Here is a 26459-nt window from a genome sequence, read left to right on the forward strand (position 1 = left end):
CACTTTATACATGCGTAGCACTTGTATACTTAGCACTTTATACATGCATAGCACTATGTATGTAGCACTTTATACAAAGTGAAACTGTCTATGTATACTTTAACAACAGACTGGAAGTCCTCGCTGAATTTTTTTTGGTTACGTTCTTGAAAATTGCAATGTAAAGTGAAGGACTAACTTCTATAACAATCAATATTAAAACTAGTTAGATTCATGCACTCATTTTTTGCTCAGTATTTTTATTTAACAAAAAGTACTGTACTCTGCATCATGTGCAGTAATATGAGTTCCAAGCTAAGAGCAGTTGCAACATAAATTAATTTACAAACATGAAAGCAACACTAAGTTAGGTGCTTGTATATTTTACTCAGCAGAAAACAACTGTAAAACATTGTTAAAATAGTGTACAACTGTAAATGCCTACATTCTTAAACAAAATAATGTCTAAAAAAAGATAAATTTTAAAATATAGAAGATATACAATACAATTGTAATGATAGCGATTCGGGTGATTATAAGCAGAGTGAGACAGCTTGGGACAGAGATTAAAAGAGTACACCAGCAGGTAAGGCTCTGCATCTGAATCCCATACTGCATTTGCAACAAAAGGGATGAACAGGTAGGACAATTATAAATAAATATCTATGAGCTGATAATCATTACAGAGCTGGAAATTGCTGGAAAAAAATGGGCGGCACGGTGGCTCAGTGGTTAGCACTGCTGCCTCACAGTGCCAGGGACCCGGGTTCGATTTCACCCTCGGGCGACTGTCTGTGTGGAGTTTGCACATTCTCCCCGTGTCTGCATGGGTTTCCTCCCACAGTCCAAAGATGTGCAGGTTAGGTGGATTGGCCATGGTAAATTGCCTGTAGTGTTCAGGGGTGCCTAGATTAGGAGGGTTAAAGGGGGATAGGCCTGGGTGGGATGCTGTGAGGGTTGGTGTGGACTTGTTGGGCCGAAGGGCCTGTTTCCACACTGGGGGATTCTATGAATCAAATCTTAAAATCACCAGATTAAATTTTAATTGACTGGGCCCCATCTAGTGGCAGAAGCTGCTCATTGCAGGCTGATCTACTTGCACTGCCCAATATTTGCCACCAGGTGAAGCCCAGGACTGCAGTTCAAATTTGGAACGGCTGGCAACAGAGAAAGCTGATAGGAGAGGTTTAAAGGAGAGAACTTTAAAATTTAAAAACTTTAAAGAAAATATTTTGAAAGGTGGGAAGGGGGCTGGGGTGGGGTGTGAGAAACAGGGACAGGAGCAGTTTGAAGGCCAGCCCAAATTGTATGTGGGAGGTCATACAACAGGTTTGTGGGAAATAATTGAAACTCACAACGTTAAACAAATACATTGTCCTAATTTATTGGTAATGTTAAAGTGAAACAACTTTAAGTGAAATGTTAAATTAGTGGGGAGACAATGAGCTTGTGGTATTACCGCAAGGCTGTTAGTCCAAAAACTAATGTTCTTGAATTAAGAATAAACTGATGACCATGAAACCATCGTTGATTGTCAGAAAAACTCATCTGGCTCACTAATGCCCTTCAGGGAAGGGAATCTGCCATCATTAACCAGTCTGGTCTGTATGATTCCAGACCCACAGCAATGTCGTTGACTCTCAACTGCCCTCTGAAATGGCCTAGCAAGCCACTCAGTTCAAAGGCAACGCAGGATGGGCAATAAATGCTGGCCAGCCAGTGACCCTGTTCCATGAGTGAATTTAAAAAAAAGGAATCAACTTTAAATAGAGTTCCCTGTATCTGAGGGAAGTGCCCTTATTCTATCTATCCTTTTGTTAACTGCATCATCTTCAAATATAGCCTCTGGGGTTATTAATTTGTGCTAAATTATGATTAATTGCATTTTGCAGACTTTCATAGGGCTTCGGATCTGAGTTTGGATTGTTCAGTCCATTTTTAACAATGGAAGGCATAAATGTCAATCTAAATATGAATGTAGTTTGAAGAAATTAAAGTTTAATTTGTAATAAACATGCAATATGATAAAGGAGAAGAATTGATTATTTGTGTACTTGGAATAGATTTAAATGTGGCTACTGTTTATATTCAAGTCATCCAAGTAGATTACATCAAATACATTGCCCTCATCTAAACACCTGGTCAACTTTTCGAAAAATTCGATTGAGTTGATCAGACACGGTGAACAAAATAACGGTGACTGTTCTTGATTAATTCTTGCTTCTCTAAGTGCAGATTAATTCCGTCCCTTGGAATTGCTTCCAGTAATTTCTCCACCACTAAGGTTAGACTGACTGGCCTGTAGTTTCCTGATTTATCCCTTGCTCCTTTCTTGAATAATGGCCCCACATTGGCTGTCCTTGAGTCCTCTGTCACCACTCCTGTAGATAGAGAGGACTTGAAAATTATTACTAGCACCCCTGCTATTCTGTCCCTTGCCTCACTCAACAGCCTTGGATACACTTCATCCGACGCTGGGTGTTTATCTACTTTTAAACCTGCCAGACCACTCAGAACCTCCTTTCTGTCTATGCTAATTTCATTAAGTATATCACAGTCCTTTTTCCTTATTTATATACCCATATCTCTCTCATGAGTGAACACTGACACAAAGTATTCATTTAGAACCCTTGTGCTCCAGCTTCACGCACAAATTGCCACTGTCATCCTTAATGGGCCTGAGTCGTTCCCTATGTATCTTTTTACCCTTAATGTACTGGTAAAATAACTTAGGATTTTCCTTTAGGTTACCTACCATTCTTTCGTGATCCTTTTTAAGTTTCCCCTTACACATTCCAAACTTCTCTAGGGCTTCTGCTGTTTTGAGCTTGCTGTATCTGCCATAAGCCTGTCTTTTCTCTTTATCCAATCTCAAATGTCCCTTGATATCCAGGGTTCATTGGATTTGTTTGTGCCAACTTTTATCTTTATTGGAACATGATGGCCCTGTGCACTGCCTATGTCCTTCTTGAATGTGTCCCACAGCTTTGACACATTTACCTAAAAGTACCTGCTTCCAGTCTGCTGTGGCCAAACTATACATGATCTTATTAAAATCGTCCCTACCCCAGTTTAGAACCTTGATTTCAGGCCCATCTTTGTCTTTTTCCATAACAACCTTGAATCTCACAGAGCTATGATCACTTGTGTGCAAAATGTTTCCCAGTGCTAATTCAAACACTTGCCTGGCTTCGTTACCTAAAATTAAGTCTAGGACCGCCCCGCTCTTTTGGAACCTTTTATGTACTGGCCAAGAAAGCTGTCCTGGATACATTTTAAGAATTCTGTTCTCTCCAAACCTTTCATACTATGACTGTCCCAGTTAATGTTGGGTAACTTGAAATCCCTTACTATCACAACCCTATTAGTTTTACACTTCTCTGAAATTTGCCAACATATCTGCTCTTTAATTTCTATTGGAATGTTAGAGGGTCTATAGTACACTCCCAGCAGAACTTCACGACTCCACAACATTGGAGCTGGCAGTGTCATTTGGGTCTGCTATCACAAGTACGTTATACAGCACATTTGTGAAGGAAGTATTCTGTGTGCCTTGGTGAATCTTTGTTTGTCATTGCTTATCATGCAGTTGTAAACCCAAGAGCCTGGAGAAGAAAATACAGTGAATTTTATTTTTGATGTAGGATGACATGGATTTGAAGGCATTAGGTTTTGATGTAGCAGGAGGAGCTGATGAGCCTTACCTACCTGGAGACTCTGGGATATTCGTTACAAAGGTAGATAAAGGGAGTGTTGCAGATGGAAGGTTAAGGTAAGACTAGCAAATTTCTGACTTTTCTGCATCTGAAAGAAAAATATTTTTTAAAAGAAAAGTTCCATTAAATGATACAAAAATTGTCTTTGATGACTTTGTTTACTGCACATTTTTATTTATATTTTAGGGTGAATGATTGCTTGCTCAGGATAAATGATGTAGATCTTACCAACAAGGACAGAAAGCATGTCATTAAAGCTGTACTAAACGGTGGAGGGGTAATTAACATGATAGTTCGAAGGAGAAAGTCTCTGGGAGGCAGAGCTATTACCCCAGTTCATATCAATCTTGTGGGCCACAAAGGTAATTTTAAATTTCTGTATCCAATTCAGTTTCCATTTCCAGAAAAGACTCTAATTCACATCAGTTGCTAATTAACTGCTGATTCAAATAACTGATCGTTATGCATCTTTTAAAAATGTAATTGGAATAAATGCAAATGAAATTTATGACCAGTTACTTGAAATCATTGTTTTGCTTAATCGTATGATGCATCTCCACTGCTGTATGATGTCCAGTGGGTTACACATGTTATTTATTTTCGTAATATGGCTACACATTTTTGTCATTGACCTTGGGACATATTGAATAGTCAGGAGTTAATAATAAGGAAAATCAAGAAAAGGTATATTCATTTACAGCTATAGTTCTGTTAGAAAAGACATAAATATGGTGAATCTAGGGAGTGTAAACTGCCGCATTGAGGATGCATCATATAAGGGAGATCTAAGGTGTTTAGTTCACTAGTTTGTTGTGCAGGGACATATTTAGCCTGCATGTCTCAGTACTTGGGTTCTATTATTATATAATCCGACCATATTGCAAAATCTTTAAACATCGAGTCATGCAGTCATACAGCACAGAAACAGACCCTTTGGTCCAACCAGTCCATGCCAAATGTAATCCCAAACTAAACTAGTCCCTCCTGCCTGCTCCTCATCCCATATCCCTCCAAACCTTTCCTATTCATATATCCATCCAAATGTCTTTTAAACGTTGTAATTGTACCCGCATCCACTACTTCATCAAGAAGTTCATTCCACACGAGAACCACCCTCTGTGTAAAAAAATTTGCCTCATGTCTTTTTAAATCTCTCTCTGCTCCCAGCCTAAGCCCCAGTCTTAAAATTCCCCATTTAGGGGAAAAGACAACTGCCATCAACTCTATCTATACCTCTCACTATTTTACAAACTTCTGTCTGGTCACCCCTCAACCTCCTACGCTCCAGTGAAAAAAGTCCCGGCCTTTCCTTATAACTCAAATCTTCCATACCTGGTAACATCCTGGTAAATCTCTTCTGAACACTCTCCAGCCTGATAATATCCTTCCTACAGCTGGGTGAGAACTGGACACGGTATTCCAGAAGAGGCCTCACCAATGTCCTGTATGACATCAACATAACATCCCAACTCCTACACTCAAAGAACTGAGAAATGAAGCCAAGCATGCCAAATGCCTTTGTAAGCATCCTGTCTATATGTGACACAAACTTTAAAGAATTATGTACCTGCACCCCTAGGCCCCTCTGTTCTACAACACTACCCAAGGCCCTACCGTTAATCATGTAAGTCCTACCATTGTTTGTTAAACCAAAATGCAATACCTCACATTTTTCAGCCCATTGACTCATTCATCAAGATACCTTTGTAATCTTAAAAAACCTTCTTCACTGTCTTACCAATTTTGGTGTCATCCACCAGCTTACTAACCATGCCATCTGTAGTCTTATCCAAATCATTTATATAAATGACAAACAAAAGAGGACCCAGAACCGATCCCTGTGGAACACGGCTGGTCCCAGGCCTCCATTCTGAAAAGCAACCCTCACCAGTCTGTCTGCTGCTGTTAAGCCAATTATGTATCCAGTTGGCGAGCTTGCCCTGAATCCTATGTGACCTAATTTTACTAATTAGTCCATGATGCAAAACCTTGTCAAAAGCTTTACTGAAATCCAAATAAACAATGTGTGCCATCATCAGCCTTTTTGGTAACTTTCTCAAAAAAATTTACTCAAGTTTGTGAGACACGATTTTCCTCACACAAAGCCACGCTCACTGTCCCTTATCAATTTTTGCCACTCTAACTGTCCATTAGTCCTATCTTTTATGATCAGCTCCAACAGTTTACCCACAACTGATAGTTCCCCAGTTTCTGCTTATAATCTTCTTAAACAAAGGTACAGCATTAGCAACTCTCCAGTCATCAGATACCTCACCTGTAGTTATAGATGATGCAAATATTTCTGCAAGGGGTCTCATAATTTCATCCCTCACTTCCCGCGACATTCTGGAATACAATAGATCATGTCCCAGAGATTTATCCACCTTTATATTCTCTCAAGCCTCCCAACCTTCCTCTTCTGTTATGTGAACTGTTTTTAAAACATCAAAGTTCATTTCTCTACATTCTCTAGTCTCCCATTTCTTTCTCTACAGTAAAAACTGACGTGAAATATTCATTCAGTATCTCTCCCATCTACTGGGGTTCAATACAAAGATGATCTCCTTGATCTTTGAGATCCAACCCTCTCTCTAGTTACCCTCTTGGTCTAAATGTATTTGTAGAATCTCTTTGGATTATCCTTAACCCTATCTGCCAATGCTATCTATATGCACTCTTTGCCTTCCTGATTTCTCTCTCAAGAATGCCCCTACACTTTTTATTTTGACTAAGAGATTGAATTGAGCCAAGTTGTCTATATCTTAAAAAAGATTCTCTTTTATTCTTGACAAGAACCTCAATATCTTTATTCATCCATTGTTCTTTAATCTTACCAGCCTTACCCTTCACTCTAACAGGAACAAAATGCCTCTGAACTCTTATCATCACGCTCTTGAACGGCTCCCACTTGTCAGACGTGCTTTTACTTGCGAACAGTCTACTCCAACTTTTGAAAGTTCTTGTGTCAGATCATTAAAATTTGCCTTACTCCAATGAGAAACTTGAATTTTTATGGAAGACTTATCCTTTTCCATAACCATTTTGAAACTAATAGAATTATCATCGCAAAACCCAACACGTTCCGCCACTTTTACTTCAGTCACCTGCCCTGCCTTATTGCCCAAAAGAAGGTCTAGTTATGCTCCTTTTCTAGTAGGAGCATCCACGTATTGATAAAGAAAATTTTCTTGAGCACGTTTGACAAATTCTTCACAATCCAAACTTTTAACGCTAAGGTAGCCCCAGTCAGTGTTTGGAAAAGTAAAATCCCCCATTATTACAACTTTATTATGCTTACATATATCTGAGATCTCCCTAAATATTTGTTTCTCAATTTCTCTCTTACTATTAGGAGGCCTATAATACAATCCCATCAAAGTGATCTTTCCTTTTTTATTTGTAATTTCTACCCATGTATTTTCTCTGGACGATTTTTCAGAAATATCTTCCCTAGGTACAGCAGTAATGTGTTCCTTAATCAAAAATGCCACCCCACCACCACCTTTCTTGCCTCTTTTTCTATCCTTTCTATAGCATCTAAAACTGGGAACATTGAGCTGCCTGTCTTGACCATCTCTCAGCCAAGTTTCTGTAGTAGCTATGACATCCCAATCCCATGTTCTTAAATATGCTGAGTTCATCAACCTTACCTGTGAGACCCCTTGTATTGCAATAAATGCAATTTAGTTCTTCAGAGTTACTACATACTCTGACTCTCTCTTGTCACATCTATTATTAATAAACATTGTTTGAGTTGTATACGCAGTGCATATTCCAAGTAAACTCTTGCGACAGGCAACGCCTTATGTCAAAATTATAGATACTAATCTTTTCCACAACATGATCCTTGATAATCTGGTCATAAAATTTTTGGTAACTATTCTTACATGCATCATTGTCCTGTTTGAATTTTTTTGGACTAGAAAGTTGGGAACTGCTGCTGGAGAAATACTAAATCAGCACACGTAGATCTTTAACTTCCCAGGACCTAAGGTTGTAAGTCTAATGAGAACATTAAGTTGTATTTTATGAGGCCCATAAGTCACCATTGCATATGCCTAATGAGCTATGAATACAAACAGAACTCACAGGCCTAAAAAACTAGTTATCTTGCCAACCATATTTGACAGTATTTTAAAGTAGAAAGGCTTGTTTTGATGTTTGAATGTAGGGTAAATAGCCTATGCTGTACCAATTTTGCATTTCTATCTTTTACAGACATTGGAATCAGCTTGGAGACTGGAGTATATGTAGCTACTGTTGTTCCTGGCAGTTCTGCTGCTAGAGAAGGATCCTTAACGGTGGGAGACAGACTGATTACAGTTAGTAGTCTGAATTTACAACTATACCTAAAGTATATGGCAGTTTTTCCCTCTGGCAAAGTAGCTTGTTGGAGTGCAGCATGTTGTACTTGGGAGCAGTAAAACACAGTTTCAGTGTCCCTCATGTCACTGAGTTTCCAATCTCTTGAACACTACTGTGGAAGGTAGCAAGTAAAGCTAGTCATCCTTTCAATTAGGATACGACATGCAGGAGAAGCTTACAGCAACAGGTAATCATCATGTGCATAACACGAAACATCTGTATTGGTAAAAGGTTTGTGTGAACATTTCTCAATACTGGGAAGATTTTGTCAATGTGGGGTAATTATTAATAAACACTGTAGGGCATATAATAGCAAGATCTCTTTTAGAGTACAATGTCCAAGAGAATAGATGGTTTAGAAAAAGCGTTAGCAAAATGTGACTTTGGGTGATTGAAATACAAAGAAAGATCTGGTGAGCACACCACCTGCAAAATCTACTGTATCCACTCATCATCCTAACTGGAACCTGGAAGCTATTCCTTAAGTGTTACTGGGTCAAACTCCTGGAACACTCCCTGACAATACTGTGGGAGTGCCTATGTCAAATGGACTGCAGTGTTTCAAGAAGACAGCTCCCCATCACCTTCTTGAGTGCAGCAATGCGTGGGCCAAAAATTGTTGGTCCAACCAGCGGCATCACATGCCATGAATTAATTAAAAGCACAGCTCAAGCAACCAACATAGCTTTATTTTAAAGAAAATGCTAAGGGGAGACTTAATACAAATATGGATGTTGTGGAAGTAAGCAGATTAATTATTTGAGAAAGCAGCATAACTTATAAGCTTAATTTTCATGACTAATCAAATATTGAAAACATGGAAGTTGTATTTGAACTCTTACAGTTGGTATTAATGTGCTTGATTATTAATTAGTCTTTCTCTTTCACAGATAAATGGTATTGCACTAGAAAACAAGTCACTGACAGAATGTGAAGCTTTGTTGCGAAATTGCAGGGATTCTGTCAGTCTTTCACTGATGAAGGTATAGTTGATAGAAACCTAGAAAAAAGCAGCAGGAGTAGGCCATTCAGACCTTGGAGTCTATTGCTCCGTTCAATGTGACCACTGTTGATAAACCAATTCAGTATCTTTTACTCTATCTCTTCCCATACCGTTTGATCCCTTTAGCCCTAAGGGCTATATATAACTCCTTGAAGGCGCCGAATTTATTTTATGTTACAAGTGATTTCAGTAATAAATACACAGTCCTCCACATGTACAGTACTGTATTTCAATCTGAACATTGTTTCTTCCAAATAAAAACATGTGCAGGTACCTAACTTTAATTTTAACATTGACTGTAATGGGAAGCAATGCTTCATTTAAAGTTGTTTCGCTTAAAGTTGTTGCATTCAACATCCCAAATTTTAGGAATGCAACCACAACTTTACTTGAGGCCTCCCTGGACTCGATTCAGTCATACTTGTGTGGCATGCTTCTGCAGCAATAGCTATCAAAACAGCTCCATGTAGCTAAGAGAACTGGTTATTGATATTTTAAATCTCTCAAGTGTTCGAAGAGTGCAATTGAAATGATTCTTTGTAAAGCGTAGAATGTTAGCTTTAACTCATTCAATTGTTTCTTTTTAAATAAAATGACCGTCTGAATCTCTAAATCCAGTGTAGAAAATTGAAAGTCTAGGAACTAGCTTGCATCTGTAACCCCTTGAGTAGCCTCTCTTTTTAAGTGAGTAAAGATGCAGTGCACCCCAGCCCCTGAACAAAGTACAGTTTTGACGGCATAATGGATATTATGGACAGCTAGTGTTCAAGAGGGTGGCTCACCGCCACCTTATTAAGACGATCAGTGTGGGCAATAAATGCTGGCATAGCCAATGATACCCACATCCCATGAGCAGATTTTTAAAAAGAGTTCTTTACATTGTCGATATACAGTGAAAGTGAATTCAGGAGAAAAAGGGAAATAGAACCATTAGACTTAGGAGCAGAAGAAGGCTGTTTAGCCCATAAAGCCCTTCTGCCATTCAATGAGATCATGGCTGATCTGCTAATCCTCAACTCAACATTTCCGTCTTAACGCCATTGTCCTCAATTCCTTGACTGATTAAAAATCTGTCTTATTTAGAAATGACCCTTTAGTATACATAACAACCCAGCCTCAATAGCCTTCTGTGGTATAGAATTCCAGTTTCACTACCCTTTTGAGAGAAGAAATTCATCCTCATCACTGCTTTAAATGGTGATCACTTACTCTGAGATTGTGCCCCATAGTTCTAGACAGTCCCAGAAGGGGAAACAACCTGTCCACATCTATCCTATCGAGCCCCCTAATGATATTGTATGTTTGAATAATGTCACCTCTCATTTTTCTAAACTCAAATGGGTATAAGCCCAACCTACTCAACCTCTCCTCATAACAAAATCCCTCTATTCCCAGGATCAATCTAGTGAACTTTCTCTATTTCTATTTTTGGAATGCTATTAATGTCCTGTATTGAGGAAATTTAACTCCTCTGGCAAAGTGCCCATTTAGCACATAAGTTATTTACAATTAGATGCAGAAACATACAATGGAGGATATCCATAACCCAGTACACCTCAGTTGTCTGCTATACTGACCATTACATTCTCCCTTCTTTGGTGGGAGGTCATGCTATACTGGTGGCTACATCACAAGATTACATCTTCAGGTAAAAATGATTTTCCAGAGTAAACAGCATAGAACCCAGATCTCTTGTCCATTTGTTGTATTACCTTTGAGAATGGACGGTCCATTTAGAAATCCTTTAATGCAGCAGTCATTTAACGTTAAGATCCCGAGCTAGATCACCAATTTTATGTTGCAGTCTGGCTAAAGACCAGTATCTTTTTTAAAGCAGACAAAGTGAGAGATTCCAAGTACTTACTAAGAGAATAAAGACACAAGGTTCCAGAATATAGAATAAAACAAAATAAAGTTTACTGTGCTAACTTGGAATAGTAATACAATTTAGAATAGCAATACAATTTACAATGTATGTACAGTTTGTACACTAACATCCAGAATTAACACAATATAGATAATAGACGAACAGTAGTCAAATGCCATACATAGTAAATCAAACAGCAAATGTGGTCAAGACAGATCCAAATGAATTTCTCAGCAATCTCCCAAACATTAGTGACACTGTGGGTCTCTAAATCTCATTGAAACTTTGTCATCTCTGCAAGTGTTTCCAGTTGAGCAACTAGTTTTGGAACTCGCTCAGAAGCGGATCTATCACAGACTCGCCCAACAACTGTTCACATCTGGTAATTTGCTCTCCTTTCTTGGAACTGGGTTCACTGCCTATCCATGGGCACAATTCCAGCTTGCCTGCAGCAGCTAGCTTCACTGATCTAATATAACTCCTGGCTTCTCCACTCGTTCTCAGCTGCATCAAGCACACATAGCTTTTGGGCTTTCTTCATCCCCACTCTCAGCTGCAATGCACTATTAATGGCTCAGAGGCTTCTTATGAGCCCCCACATTTCCCAGAGCTTTTCCTGAGCCCTAACTCGAAACAATTAGCCTCACCTACAGGAAGTTCTCTACTTTGGAATGAACCTTCATTGTCCTAAACGCCAGACCAGCAACCTAAAAGCCTGGAATGTTAGCTTCCACTGCCTCCAATCTACTGTTGAAAAATGACTGTTCGGTAATCCTCAACAGTTCTGAGTGACCTATTGAAAACCTCACAAGAGGCTCTGCCCTTGTTCGTAGGCAGAATTGAATGTGATAATCACTATAACACCACATTCCCTCAATATTATCATTTTCCTACTAACCTTCTCCTCAGAGCTTCAAAGGGAAAGCACAGTCTAAATATATATTTTAAAACAAAAGCATTTCATCATAGTAGAGGTATCCAGCGATAGGCTTCGTTACCTTTCTGAGCAAGTAACATCTCTTAGATTTCTGCAAATAACTGAGCATGCTTAACCCTTTAATTATTGTTTACTAATCTACTATACACTATACGAGAGGGAAGGGGAACCTGTGTAGAAATTGTAACACCAACAAAGAACGATGGGTGTGCTAAAATTTAATCCAGACTTACTAGGCATTATATTCCAGTTTATGAGAGATGTAAGGTTGTAAGGTAATGGAATTCTGAAACACTGGTTAAACAAGAGATGACTATATTGAGTTGACTATTGCACGTAAGCCTGTGTAACACTTTGGCAGATCAATCCTGACAGCTGGTGTTTTAGCACCCCTGGGACTCTTTCCCCATCCTAAATATGCACTACTTGAATATGCTCCCAGATGTGCAGAAAATGTACCTGTCTTTAAAGATTGTCTTTGTTCTTTTGAATGTGCCCTGCACGTTTCGTGATATCACCCTGAAAAGATTACGACGTTGGAACAGCAGTTTATTTTAGTTTTGCTTTAGCTCAAGTGAATGGGTATCATCATGTTAGTCCTGTAGATTCATGCAGTGTGACAGGAGGCTACACCACATATTTGGTCCATGCATGGTTTCCCCAGAAACTACAATGTTAAACTATACTTTCGTAGTGTGTGAAGAACTCATTTGAAAACATTTTTGATAATCCATCTCATTTAAAGTACAAAACAAAAACAGAAATTGCTGGAAATACTCAGCAGGTCTGGCTGCATCTGTAGAGAGAAATCAGAGTTAATGTTTCCGGTCCAGTGACCCTTCTTCACAGCGCACCTTCCAGGTAAAGCAACGTTTTACTTGCACTTCACTCAATCTAGTCTACTTTATTCACTGGTCACAATGTAGTTTCCTCTACATTGGGAAAAAGAAATTCAGTAACTGCATTGCAGAATGCCTACATTCTCTCTGCAAACACACCACTGTGTTTCATCGCTAAGATCTCTGTCTCAGGCTTGCTGTAGTGCTCTAGCGAAGCTCAGCACAAACTGAAAGAATAGCTCTTTGTTTTCCACTTGGGAACTCTGCAGTCTTCTGGATTTAATATCGAGTTCAACAGTTTTAGAGCTTGAGACCATGTCCTTAGCAAACCCCCACACACCAGGCTTTGTCACCACATGGGCTGCTACCACACATAACTCCTTGTCAGCTACTAATAGCCCCCATTAGCAACTAGCCATTCCCCATACTGACCTTTAACTATTCTTTTGTTTGTCCACCTGTTTCTCTCTCTCTTTGGGCTCTGTCTCCACCTGTCATTTACTCTTCCCCCTGCCCCCAGCTTATCTTCTGCATAAATATCAACCTTTTCCTAGTTCCCATTAATTCTGAAGAAGAGTCACTGGACCCGAAACATTCTCTGATTTTTCTCCATAGAGCTGCCAGCCCTGCTGAGTTTTCCCAGAAATTTCTGTTTCTTTAGCTGTTTCTGATTTCCAGCATCCGCAGTTCTTTCAGTTTTTATCATAATTTGTTAGATGGACAGACAGACTTTGCAGACATATACAGATAAATTGTATAGAAATACGTTAAATTGTCCATACTATGGCTGAGTTCATCATCAAAACTGAAGGTACTGATTGTAATTCTGATAACTGCCATGTTGTAGCTTAATTGAAATTTCTTCAGTTTGAATTTTGTGCTTGAGTAGCATTATTTCAAACTACCGTCCCCACTATTCATTCCACCCACTTGATGGTAGGTAACAGACGATTCACAATAAACGTTTTAAATTGTCATAGAGCCTCTGCAATTGATTTCTATTTGCAACGCATTAAGTACAACTATTTTGGGCAGATACAGTTTTCAGTGAAAGCTTTGCAGATTGCTAAACTGCAATTACCTTAATCCTCTATACATGGTTTTAATACTTCTGCAAATTCAACCATTTACTCTTCTGGTTCACAGTATCTAAATACACTTATATGTGTATTTAGAGATGAGCTTTCAAACTGTTTTGGAGGGATACTACAAAGCCAAACTATCATGTTAAATGCATACCTCTATTCAATGCCACTTCCTTCAACGAAACTACCACTATTCATAGAAATTTGTTAAACATTACTTTTTTAATTCCCTATGTATGTATTTCCTTTGATTAAATTTAGAAATATCTGTGATATTGTCCACCACTTTCAGCGGATATATCATGTTAACACTCAGACCCAAAATATGCTCTAGGGGCTATATGAAAATTTAAGAAATAGTAGATATTTCATTCCTGATCAAACTACAATGCTTTGCCTTCGCATGCATATTATTTTTGGTAGGCCATCTATCCCTAGCAATGTTTGTAAAGTTTGTTGTAGATAAGATTATCTTCTGTTTTGAAATCTAAGTGTCCCGCTGTATTTGATTTTTAATCTAATTATAGGTACATCTGATGCAGCCTCCTTAACTGTTGAGACAGTATTTTTGTGTACAAGCTACAAAAAAAAGGTCCTACTTGAGTAGCTTTGTGAATTACTGAAAATCTGTACTTTTTTATGTCTCTGAAGGTGGTTCCTCAGAGTTCCTCTTGGAGTGGACAGAACATACTTGAAACACTAAAGGAATCTGAGAAATCTGGTAACTGTAGGATTCATGAATCAGAAGTACAGGTTCCTAATACTCGAAACTTGAAACACAACAGTTCAACACAGACTGACATTTTCAGCACAGACTCGAGCTTACTTGACAGCAAAAATGACAGAGCCAGTCATGAAGACGGCACTTATTGTGAACATAAACAATTTTCAAGCTGTCCTTTGCAGTCTACTACACATAGGACAGCTGATCGTACTTGCCACAATTTTTCAGACCACAAATCAGGCCCTTTCAACCCAGAGCTATTTTCTGATCAAGGTTATGGGATTGCAGAACATGACAAAAGACGCTTTACGTTTGACCCAACAGTTACAGATTGTGTGGTGGTGGAGACTGATGCAGATAAAGCACATAATTCTAAACACAGTGGTGGCACCTGGCCAAAAACAATGGTGGATGTTTCACCTTCTGAACTTGGGAAACTCTCCATATTCAAACTGCCAAAACAAAGGAAGCCTATCTTTGATCCAGATACCTTCAAAAGGCCACAGACTCCCCCAAAGATGGATTATCTCTCTCCAACTCAAAAGCAGGCACATTCTTTGCAGTCCTCAAAGGGTGAATCTGGTTCAACACCTCCAACACCACCTAAGAGGAGTGATTCATTCAAATTTAAACACAAACAACAAACTAGCTCTACTTCAGACTCTACAATAACTACTGGGTCACCTCCAACCAGCCCCACAGGGCCTCAGTCTCCTGTGGCCCTTGGAGTAAAACAAGAGACACCACATGAAGCTCATGATATGAAGGCTGGCCACTATCAGCCTAGTCAGTACTTGGAGGGAACTGCTTTAATGCCTTCAAGGACTTCTGAGGAATCAGAAGGTAACCAGAGAGTCGAGGAAGAACCTGTGAACAGACGACGACCAAAATCTGCTCCTGCGTTAAGACCAAGCAAACTTGCTCCCTTGATTATCTCTGGACTGTCCCCTCAGGTATGCAATGATATTTGATTTGTAAATGACAAATTTCTGTCCTTGTTTAAAGATCATCATGAGTGGTAGTACTTTTATCGACATGGTGTAGGTTAAAGATGTGATATTTACAGTCATCGTTTTAAAGCTATTCTCAGGTAATTCTTGTGGGAAGGTACTTGATAATCGATATGTCCAGAGATCAGTTAGAGATTAAGATCTACAGTCATGACTTAGAATGGTATTTCTGCTTGTAAATCTCAAGCTCCAGCCACTTGAGAGAAGCCTGACAGTCGTGATTCAAAATAAAAAAATGCCTGACTGGTATGACGAGGATGTGGATTGGTGCAGTCTTATCTGATATATTACTGGTGGCCATGCACCTTATGTGAAGGTTTTAACTCTTGTGTATGTATATAATTGACATTTAAAAGGTGAGTTGATAGTGAAATTCCTTTGATATACTTAAAACTGTGACTCTTCCTTGAACAGTTGTAGGACTGAAAACACTTCTTGGGAATCGTCTTGCATATTGGGTGTCAAGTCTTCCCATAAAAATCCTAGCACTGACTAACTTCTCTCTCTTTGAGAGTTGACAAAAGTGGAGTCATCATCAGTGTGATGAAATTTATCAAATCATGAAATATAATTGTGAGAATTCCCTCCTCCTTCAACTTGATTTCCATGCAGTTAATGTATTACTGTTATTGTTGGGGAGGAGATTGTTAACAAAACTGAACAAGTAATCTTAATCAGTTAATAAATGTTACTAATTAAGTTTCACATGAGAAATTAAAATATAAAATCAATGGATAAAGATGAAGGAGCATAGATCCCCACCCAGATTTGGCCTACTGATTACATTGGACAAACCTATTAATGGAAGGGTAGTTTTTGACAGGTAGAAATTTGAGAACATTTACAATCTGTATGATAAGATTGTAGACTTGCTCGCCAAACCGGTGTGTTTGATTGCAGACATTTCGTCACCCTGCTAGGTAACATTGTCAGTGCGCCTCCGGTGAAGCATTGGTGTTCAATCCTGCTTGTTGTTTATAGGACTCGGTTTGCTGGGGTGGTCAGCATCACTTCCGGTTCTGTTTTTCAGTGGTTTGTAAATCAGGTCCCATTCAATGTGTTGGTTGATGGAGTTTCAGTTGGAATGCCAGGCCTCCAGGAATTCCCTGGCACATCTCTGTTTGGCTTGTGCTTTATGGATGTGTTGTCCCAGTCAAATTTGTGTCGTTCTTTGTCTGTATGAGAACTAGTTGTTTCTCTTGCTGGCTATTTGGTGTTTGTGTATCCTTATTGTCAGTTTTCTTCCATTTGGCCTATGTAATGTTTCTGACAGCCCTTGCATGGTATTTTGTATATTATGTTAGTCTTATTGGTTGTGGGTATGGGATCCTTTATATTCGTCAGTAGCCGTCGCAGGGTGGTCGTTGGTTCGTGGGCTACCATGATACCCAGGGGTCTGAGTAGTCTTGTCGTTTGACATGTTTTATAACAATGGGAATCATTGCAGCAAAACATCATCCTAAGCAATGTCCTGAAGCTTCCCACGTGCATTTCCTGGCAGAAAAACATCTAAATGGAGAAATAGACTGAAAACTAAATGTTGATCTGCTGAAATTCATAGAATCCCTACAGTGTGTAGGGATTCCCCATGGCTAACTTATCTAGCCTGCACTTGCTTGAACACTGCCGGCAATTTAGCATGGCTACTCCACCCAACCTGCACATCTTTGGACTGTGGGAGGAAACCGGAGCACCCAGAGGAAACCCACGCAGACACTGGGAGAATGTGCAAACTCCACACAGACAATCGCTGAGGGTAGAATTGAACCTGGGTTCCTGGTGTTGTGAGACAGCAGTGCTAACCACTGAGCCACCTTGCCGCCCCGGCCAAATTATAGCAGAGGATTGGGTGAACCCCGTAAGACTTCCTGGCCATAAACATTTTTCCAGCTGAGCATCCAAAGTTTTGCTGTCTTTGTAGAGTATATAATTAACCATTGCATTATGCGCAACGATGTTTCAGGGTACAGGATTAAATTTGTTGAAGTTGAATTGACCTGTTTGCAAAGTTTGTCTCATGTGCTGGCATCAGTAATATGAACAGCATGTGTTGTGATGAAGTATTTAAGGATTTGCAATAGAAGAAAATTGAATATATCCAGATGTAAGTGAGCATCTCAGGCTGAAAATACTCCAAAAGTAATCAATTCGTGTCCAGCCATCCATGAAGCAATTTCTGCACTCAGAAATGTGTGCTACAAGCTGACATATTGATAACCTTTTTGCTGAAGCAAACCTCCTTTGTAAGATAAAAAGCCCACCTGGAATAGCAACCCCATCTCATAGGAAAGAGCACTTTGAATTCAAGTGTATTTGTCTACGTTTTGAGACAGCACCTGTTTTCGCATCTGCAAGCAGTGTTTTAAAATTTTAAATTTATCTTGTTAGCATGTAATTTATTCTGTTTTTTTCTATTCATTTGTGGGATGTGGGTGTCACTGGCTGCCTCTCCCTCATTGCCCTTCAGAAGTTGGCGGTGAGCTGCCTTCTTGAACCACTGTAGGCTAACCTACAATGCTATTAGGGAGGGAATTCCAGGATTTTGACCCAGTGAAGGAACGGCGATATGTTTCCAAGTCAGGATGGCGAGTGGCTTGGAGGGGAACTTGCAGGTGGTGGTGTTCCCATATTTCTGCTGCTCTTGTCCTTCTAGATGGAAGTGGTCATGGGTTTGGAAGGTTCCGTCTGAGGATTTTGGTGAATTTCTGCAGTGCATCTTGTAGATATTGCACACTGCTGCTACTGAGCGTCAGTGGTAGAGGGAGTGGATGCTTGTGGATGTAGTGTCAGTCAAGCGGGCTGCTTTATCCTGGGTGGTGTCAAGCTTCTCAAGTGTTGTTGGGGCTGCACTCATCCAGGCAAGTGGGGAGTATTCCATTACACTCCTGACTTGTGCCTTGTAGATGGTGGACAGGCTTTGAGGAGTCAGCAGGTGAGTTACTCGTCGCAGTATTCCTGGCTTCTGACCTGCTCTTGTAGCCACTGTGATAATGTGGTGAGTCCAGTTGAGTTTCTGGTCAGTAACACCCAGAATGTTGATAGTGGGGGATTCAGTGATGGTAACACCATTGAATGTCAAGGGGCGGTGGTTAGATTGTCTCTTATTGGTGATGGTCATAGCCTGTATTTGTGTGGCGCAAATGTCACTTGCTGCTTGTCAGCCCATGCCTGGATATTGTCCAGATCTTGTTGCATTTGAACAGGGGCTGCTTCAATATCTGCAGAGTCATGAATGGTGCTGAATGTTGTGCAATCATCGGCGAACATCCCCACTTCTGACCTTATGATGCCGAGAAAGTCATTGATGAAGCAGCTGAAGATGGTTGGTCTATCACTTGCTGCTTTTGCTGTTTGGCGTGCAAGTAGTCTTGTGTAGTGGCTTTACCAGGTTAACGCCTCATCTTCAGGTATGCCTAGTGATGCTCCTGGCATGCCCTCATGCACTCTCCATTGAACCAGGGTGATTCCCTGGCTTGATGGTAATGGTTGAGTGGGGGATATGCCGGGCAATGAGGTCACAGATTGTGCTGGAATACACTTCTGCTGATGGCCCACAGCCTCTCATGGATGCCCAGTCTTGATTTGTTAGATTTGTGTGAAGTCTGTCCCGTTTAGCACGGTGATAGAGCCACACAACAGGCAGGACTTCATCTCCACAAGGACTGTGCGATGGCCACTCTTACCAATACCGTCAGGGACAGATGCAACTGCAGCTGCCAGATTGGTAAGGATGAGGACAAGTATGTTTTTCCCTCTTGTTGCTTTCCTCACTACCTGCCGCAGACCAAGTCTAGTAGCTATGTCCTTTAGGACTCAACCAGCTTGATCAGTAGTACTGCTGCCGAGCCATTCTTGGTGGTGGACATTGAAATTCCCCACCCATGTTCATATTGTGCCCTTGCCATCCTCAGTGCTTGCTCTAAGTATTGTTCAACATTGAGGAGTACTGATTCATCAGCTGAGGGAGGATGGTATGTGGTAATCAGCATGAGATTTCCTTGCCCATGTTTAACCTGAAGCCATGAGACTTCGTGTGGTCCGGAGTCAATTGGAGGACTCCTAGAACAACACCCTCCTGTCTGTATACCACTGTGCCACCACCTCTGCTGGGTCTGTCCTGCCGGTGGGACAGGACATATCCAGGGATGGTGATGGTGGTAACTGGGACATTGTCTGTATGGTATGATTCTGTGAGTATGACGATGTCAGGCTGTTGCTTAACTAGTCTGTGAGACAGCTCTCCTAATTTTGGCACTAACCCCCAGTTGTTAGTGAGGAGGACTTTGTAGGCTCGCCAGGGCTGTTACTGCCGTTGACTTTTCCAGTGCCCAGGTCAATGCCAGGTGATCCTTCCATCCTAAATCATGGTGTGCCTTTTATTTTTTTAGCAAGGTCTCAGAAATGATGCCTTTAGTCAAAAGTAGACATCTGGTAAACTGGAAAATGAAGTGCAGCTCGAAGAGCTTATTTTCAGAGCCAGCATTACATGCAGTACAAGTACTTGAGCAGAACAGTTGAATTTGCTTCATGTTTGAATTTTGTTCCTTCACACTGTTAAATTTCATACATTCGTACAGCTAGTTTGGTCAACGATACTGCAGGTAGTTGTTATAAAAATAGTGCTTAAAATGGAACAGATATAGAGAAGACGAAACAGCTGGAATTTTAAGCTTGTCGCTCACTGTGTCTTTTTAGATAATAGAATAGGCCCTTCAGCCCACCATGTCTCTGCTGACCATGATGCTATTCTTTGTTCACCTATTGTCAATGAGAGCAACTTAAAAGTACTGTAACAGCTAGCAGGGTTTGTATTAAAATGAAGCAAATTATTAATTGCTTTGAACTGGAAAAATGCAACTTGAGAATCAGCTAGAGTTGCAGGTGAAAAAGTTCTTGGGAGATATTAAGGCAAGAATTCCCTGTGAAGGGTGTTTGAAAATGAAGAGAAGGTTTCAAAAGTATGCTGGAAATGATGTTGAGGAAGATGGAGGAATGTTTTCACCATACTAAGCTCCAGAATAGTAGGATGTCTGAGAAAGTTCTGAGACTTACAAGTATGGCAAAAAGGCAAATTCTGAGCAGACTCTGCTTATGTACTTGGTTGAAGAGAAGCACTGACATGAGTGTGTTCTGTTTTCAGTATGGTAGTTACATTGTGGTACCCAGAGAGAGAGAGTCGAAAGGTATGAAGTAATGAAGATGCCAGTACAAAAAAGCTAACAAGGTGCTAGAAAAATATGAACCAAGTTCAGAAAAGATTCTGGAAGCCCTCTTGCTTTTCCGTGAAGAATTGTATACTGTAGATGATTTGAATGTCACTATTTATATTCGCAGGAAAATATTGACCCCCAATCACACTATGAGAGTCATGTATCTTGCTCACCAATTCTCAAGTACAATTCAAGTGAAGAACACCTCTCTTTGGAACTACACGAATGGCACCGGAACGCACCAAAACGCTCACATAGGCACAGTAGTGGCTATGTACCTGTAGGCTATAATAGTCCAGCATCAGCAGGTTAGTTCATAAGGTAATTTTTAGGACATCTGGTGCTATTAAGAAGCATATGAATAAGAAGCAGACGTAACCCGAACTAAATTTTTAAATTCTTGTGTTTTGAATCATATCCTTGTTTCTGCACTTTCTTAAAATGCGATTCAAAACATAATCCAAACCTTTGGACATGAAATTCGAGAGTTATTGTTCATCAGTAAATAAATGTATTTACTCTGTTAAATCTAAATGTTGTTGGCCAGCCAAAACTCCAACATAATTAGTGTATTGCCTACATGAATATAACAATGTATAGAAACAAAATGTGGGTGATTTTAGTTAATTAACATGCATCATAATTTAAATATCACTAGTCTTTGGTTGTATATATGTTGTATCTGTAGTAGTTTACATATAGTATGTTAAAACCATAGATGAAAAAACTTTGAAATGTTAATCTCAATCATTACAAATTTATTGCAGCTGCATTTTGAAAGGAAGAATGAGGACAGGCAATGTAAACTGAATGGTACAATTTGAAAGAAGGTGCAGGGCAGAGAGATACACAAATCTTTTAAAATGGCAGTCCAAGTGGAATTCAATCCATATACGTGTGAGGTGACTTGGGCAGGACAGACAAAGCAAGGGAATATGTGTTGAACAGCAGGACTCTGAGAAGCACCAAGGATCAGATGGACCTTGGTATGCATGTTCACCAATTGCTAAAGGTAGCAGGACAGTTAGATAAAGTAGTTAAGAACTTGTCTTTATTTGCTGAGGTACAAGTGTTTAAGAGCGGGGAGGTGATGCTGGCGATGTATAAAATGTTGGTTAGGTGACTGCTTGTGTACTGTGTGCATTTCTGGAATTTACATGATAGGAGGGTTGTGATTGCACTAGAGAGGTTGCAGAGGAAATTTACCAGGATGTTGCCTAGGCTGGAGAATTTTAATTCTGCAGAGAGATTGGCTAGATCAGGATTAATTTCTTTGCAGCAGAGGAGACTGAGGGGGGACCTGATTGTGATATATAAAATTATGAGGGGCATAGGGTGAATCTATCTCTTTGATGAAGGGATCAGGGATAAATAGGCAGAGATTTAAGGTAGGGCCTGGAGGTTTAAAGCGGATATGAGGAAACAGTTTTTCACCTGGAGGGTGGTGTGGGAATCCTGGAACTCTGCTTCTCAGAGTGGTAGAGACATAAACCTTCAACATTTAAATATCTGGATGTACACTTGCGTGTAGGCAAAGGACCAAGTGCTGGAAAATTGGATTAGAATAGTTAGGTGGTTGTTTTTGGCCAGTGCAGACTTGACTGTGCTTAGATCTCTTTGACTCTACGACTCGATGTGGGTAAGTTTGTTAAAAATTCATCCTGAATGTTTGGCTTTACAAACAGTGACATGGAGTACAAATACAAGTAAGTTAAGATAAGCCGTTAAAAGTCACTGGTTGGCCTCAACTGAAGTATTCTTTTCAATTCTAGGTACCATATTTCAGGAGTATGTGAAAGCTTTCCGTAGGGTGATGGGAGATTTACCAGAATTGAGCCAGGGCTGAGGGCCTCCTGTTACACAAAAAATAGAAAAATTGATATTGTACTGAGAGCAGGGAGGATAAAAGGGGATTTGGAAAAGGTGTTCAAAATCATGAAAGATTTTTTATAAACTAAATAACTAAGTTTTCCACTGCCAGGAGGGTCAAGTATTAAGTTTTCACTGGATGCCTTTCTGTCTATGTTTAGGATCTACGTTTTTCTAATTGAGTAACAGCTTGGAAAAAAAACTGTTGGCTTTCTTGAACATTGCTCACTTCTGCTTTAATTTGTTTCCTACTTTTCATTAAAGAATGTATAAATGAAGGTGTTTGTTTAAGTGGTGTGACCATTTAAACATAATTTCTACCTTTCAAACACAGGCAATGTACAGAGAAACTTTGTGCCTTGTCCAGCTGTGACAGCAGTCCTGCGGAATCCAAACGTTCCTTTCTTCACGGTTCGGAGTCGTATGGTCCACAGTACCAACTATCCTTCCATGGCTAGTCAGATGTGCTATCCCCAACAACAGCATAGGTATTAATCACCCATTAGATTTGGCTAGCAATGAGCTGTCTTGTGTACTTAAAAGTTTTTGTAAAAGAACATTGAGTAAAAGTACTCTGATAATGATCTTTCAGCACCTAAAAAGCATATTTCTATATAAGTTTTAAAATAAACTTTACCTGCCTATGACGCAGTGCCAACAGCTGAACTTTACTGGATAAAGGTATATGTATTTTAATACTGATTAAAGCCCAACATCTTGGGTTTGATTCAGTGTAAGTGGCTTAAAACAGGTATTTTAAAACTATTCCAAATAATAGATAAGAGAATTTTATTGTAAAAAACCTTTGCTGAGCAGTTAAAAACGTTCGTGCCAAATTAGTGTTTCTATTCTTAGGAGAGAAATCCTGGCGCAAGTATTATATATCGGATCAGGAAACCTTTTTAAATCACTTACAGTTTGTTTTCCTCCTATTTAAAGTAGAGCAAGAAACCATTCACCAACTGAAAGCTTTAATGGTTCTCCACGGACCCGGCATAGGCCTCAGAGTGCAATTTGCTTTCCAGAATCTGTGCATGCCTTTGACAGTTTTAGGTGAGAATACTTGAAACATTCATTATAGCTTTAGACTGGCTGAACCAGATTTAGCAAAAAAAATTTAAGATGGCACTATATGTACAGCTTTTAAAATTAAATCTTAAATGACATCACATTGGATGCACCACTAATCTTGCAACAACAGTTCAAAAATTGATGGGACAGTTTTAATCTTGAAAACATTCCGTTCTGCTTCATAAGCATAATCAACAAAACCTCAATGCCAAAGAAGATATTCAGAAAGATGACCAAAAGCTTGATTCAAGATAGAAGTTGTAAGGGGGAGGCCTTATGGGGAAGGGCAAGTGGTAGTGTTGACCTTTGACCTGAAACTTAATTGATCTTGTCTTACTAATACTGTGAATACAAGAGAAGGTCAGAGGTTAGGAATTCTGTATCAAGTGACTCACCATCTGACTTCCCAAAGCCTATCCCTATCTCCAAGGTAGGTCAGAAATGTGATGGAATATGCTCCAATTGCTGCAGCTCCAAAAATACTGTAGAAGTTCAACATCATCTATGACAGATAAAAGCAGAAACTACTGGAGAAACTCAGCACGTCTGGCAGCATATCTAGAAAGAAAAATAGAGTTAATGTTTTGAGTTCAGGATGACTCCTCTTCAGAACTGAAAGCAGCTCGAAAATGATGGTTGCTTACAGAGGGGGAGGAGGAGCATATGGAAAAGATTGTGAGGGTGCCCAGACCAAAAGACAAAGGGAGTGGTTTTACTTTTTTCAAACTAGTGTGCAGTATTCTGTGCTCAGAGCATGGCCTCCTTTAAACTGGCGTGATCAATTGCAGACTGGGTGATTGACTTGCAGAACACCTCCATTCTGTCAGTGGGAGTTACACTGATCTTCCACTTGCTTCCCATTTTTAATAAGATATCTTATACCCATGCTAACCTCACAGCACAGCAGACCCATTTTCAAACCCTAATTTGTGACAACTTATATTTCTATTTCGTTCACCATCCATTAGCATTTCCTTTGTCTTTTGCTATGGGCACCTTCGCAATTTGTTCTACTTGCTCCTCCTCTCTGTCCATCAACAATATAAAAACACCATTTCCCAGCTCCTTTCAGTCTGAAGAACAGTCATACTAGATTTGAAACAGTAACTCTGTTTCTGTCTCTACAGATGCTGCCAGGCTTGCGGAGTTTTTATAGAACTTGGTGTTTTTAATTCAGATTTCTAGCATCTGCGGTATTTTGCTTTTATCATCCGGGGCAAATCAGGCCGCTTGATTAGCACTCCCATCCAGCACTTTAAAATACTGTCCCCCTCCATCACCAATGCACAATGACAGAAGTACATACCATATTCAAGATGGACTGTAGCAATTTGCCAAGCTCACTTCAACGGATGGCTTCTGTCACCTGGAGGAAAAAGGCAACAGACGTACAGGAACACCACTACCTGCAAGTTCCCTTGTATGCTGCACACACTATCATAACTTGAACTGTCACCATTCTTTCACTACTCTGGATCTGCTGGAGGGAGGGAGGCCAGCATAGAAAACATTGTATTGGATGAATCTGGAAAGGGAAAGGACAGGAGTTTGAACAGAAGATTGGCTGAGTAAGGCAGTATGTAGAGATGGTGGACAGCACATAGAGTCAGATACTTAGTTTAGGTTTGAATAATCAAACCTCAGCACAATTTGGATGTCAGAAAATGTTTTCAGGTTTTGAAGATAAAAAGGAAGTTGGAGATTGGAAGGGATTGAAGGTAATTTCTTTTGAGGCAGTAGATGATGGGTGTTATAAGATATGGAGACAATCATTAAATGTCAATTAGTTTGAGGGCGGTTGATGAAATTAGTTTAGTTTAGTTTAGTTTAGTGACAAAGAGTTCAGGAAATTGGATCTTATGGGATAAAATGCGGTCAGCACTGTGACTCAAAAACTGCGGAATTGGTTGTAAAAGTTAAATAAAATTATCTTCAGAACTAGGTGGGGACAAAGAATGATTGGTTTTGGCCATGACATAAGCAGAGGGTTAAATATATAATACTTTCATTTCTAAATTCATGTTTTGAATTTGCACTTCTGTTGGAGAATTCTACATGCTGATATAAAAAAAACATAAACTATCATTGAATACAACTTAATTGTTTTGCTTTTTAGCCCACAACATCTCACACATCATAGCTTGGATCTGACTGGCTCAGACAACAAACACTCAGCTGATTTGTTGGAGTCCTCTAGAAGCACAGCATCACATGGAACACAGTCTCTGCCAGCCAGTGCACGTATTGGTAATTCTTCACCTTCTCATTTTTGTTTTATCAATACTACCTGATATCTTTGCAGCATAGCGACCACTAAACCTTCTGTTTTGGTTTTTCAGCAGGTTCATCAAGCAGCTTGGCTTTTGCTCCGAGTAAAAGTGGACGGATTCGAATCCCTTCAAACACCCGATACCCACGATTGACTACAGGCTCTGACAGAGGTAGTCTTCCACAACACACAATTTAACTGTTGCAAGCATTCCATTCACTTTGCTCCCATAATAAGTCATGTATGGTGAATGTATGGTGTCTGGTCAGTTGATGTATTTGGCTGTGGTTGTCATGAAATTTTCTCCAATCGTAGCAAAGGAATATTTGGAGTCATTTCTTAATTCTTAAGATGTTTGTAATGGAAAATTGTAGCCATAGTGATCCACTGTTATGCGTTTTAAGTTCTATAACAAGGCAATTTGCTATTTGAATTCTGATCAAGTTTAAATCAGCTACTGGTAAAATTGTTTAAGAACTAACTGTTTTGATATTGCTTCAGTTATGATACTTCAG

General features: G+C 39.7%; 1 protein-coding gene across 1 annotated transcript in view; it reads left to right on the forward strand.

The window, feature by feature from the left end:
- LOC109933422 (disks large homolog 5-like) overlaps positions 1 to 26142 on the forward strand; it is a 46903-nt gene extending 20761 nt beyond the window's left edge. The window contains exons 7-16 of the mRNA XM_048616191.1: positions 3624 to 3751; positions 3882 to 4057; positions 7914 to 8017; positions 8951 to 9043; positions 14443 to 15468; positions 20860 to 21043; positions 22939 to 23092; positions 23544 to 23657; positions 25792 to 25922; positions 26018 to 26142. Coding sequence (XP_048472148.1) covers positions 3624 to 3751; positions 3882 to 4057; positions 7914 to 8017; positions 8951 to 9043; positions 14443 to 15468; positions 20860 to 21043; positions 22939 to 23092; positions 23544 to 23657; positions 25792 to 25922; positions 26018 to 26142 — 2235 coding nt within the window. The remainder of the gene's footprint in view (positions 1 to 3623; positions 3752 to 3881; positions 4058 to 7913; positions 8018 to 8950; positions 9044 to 14442; positions 15469 to 20859; positions 21044 to 22938; positions 23093 to 23543; positions 23658 to 25791; positions 25923 to 26017) is intronic.
- Positions 26143 to 26459: the final 317 nt, after the last annotated feature.

The sequence above is a fragment of the Rhincodon typus genome, chromosome 34, assembly GCF_021869965.1.
Source record: "Rhincodon typus isolate 14 chromosome 34, sRhiTyp1.1, whole genome shotgun sequence".
Classification (NCBI taxonomy): domain Eukaryota; kingdom Metazoa; phylum Chordata; class Chondrichthyes; order Orectolobiformes; family Rhincodontidae; genus Rhincodon; species Rhincodon typus.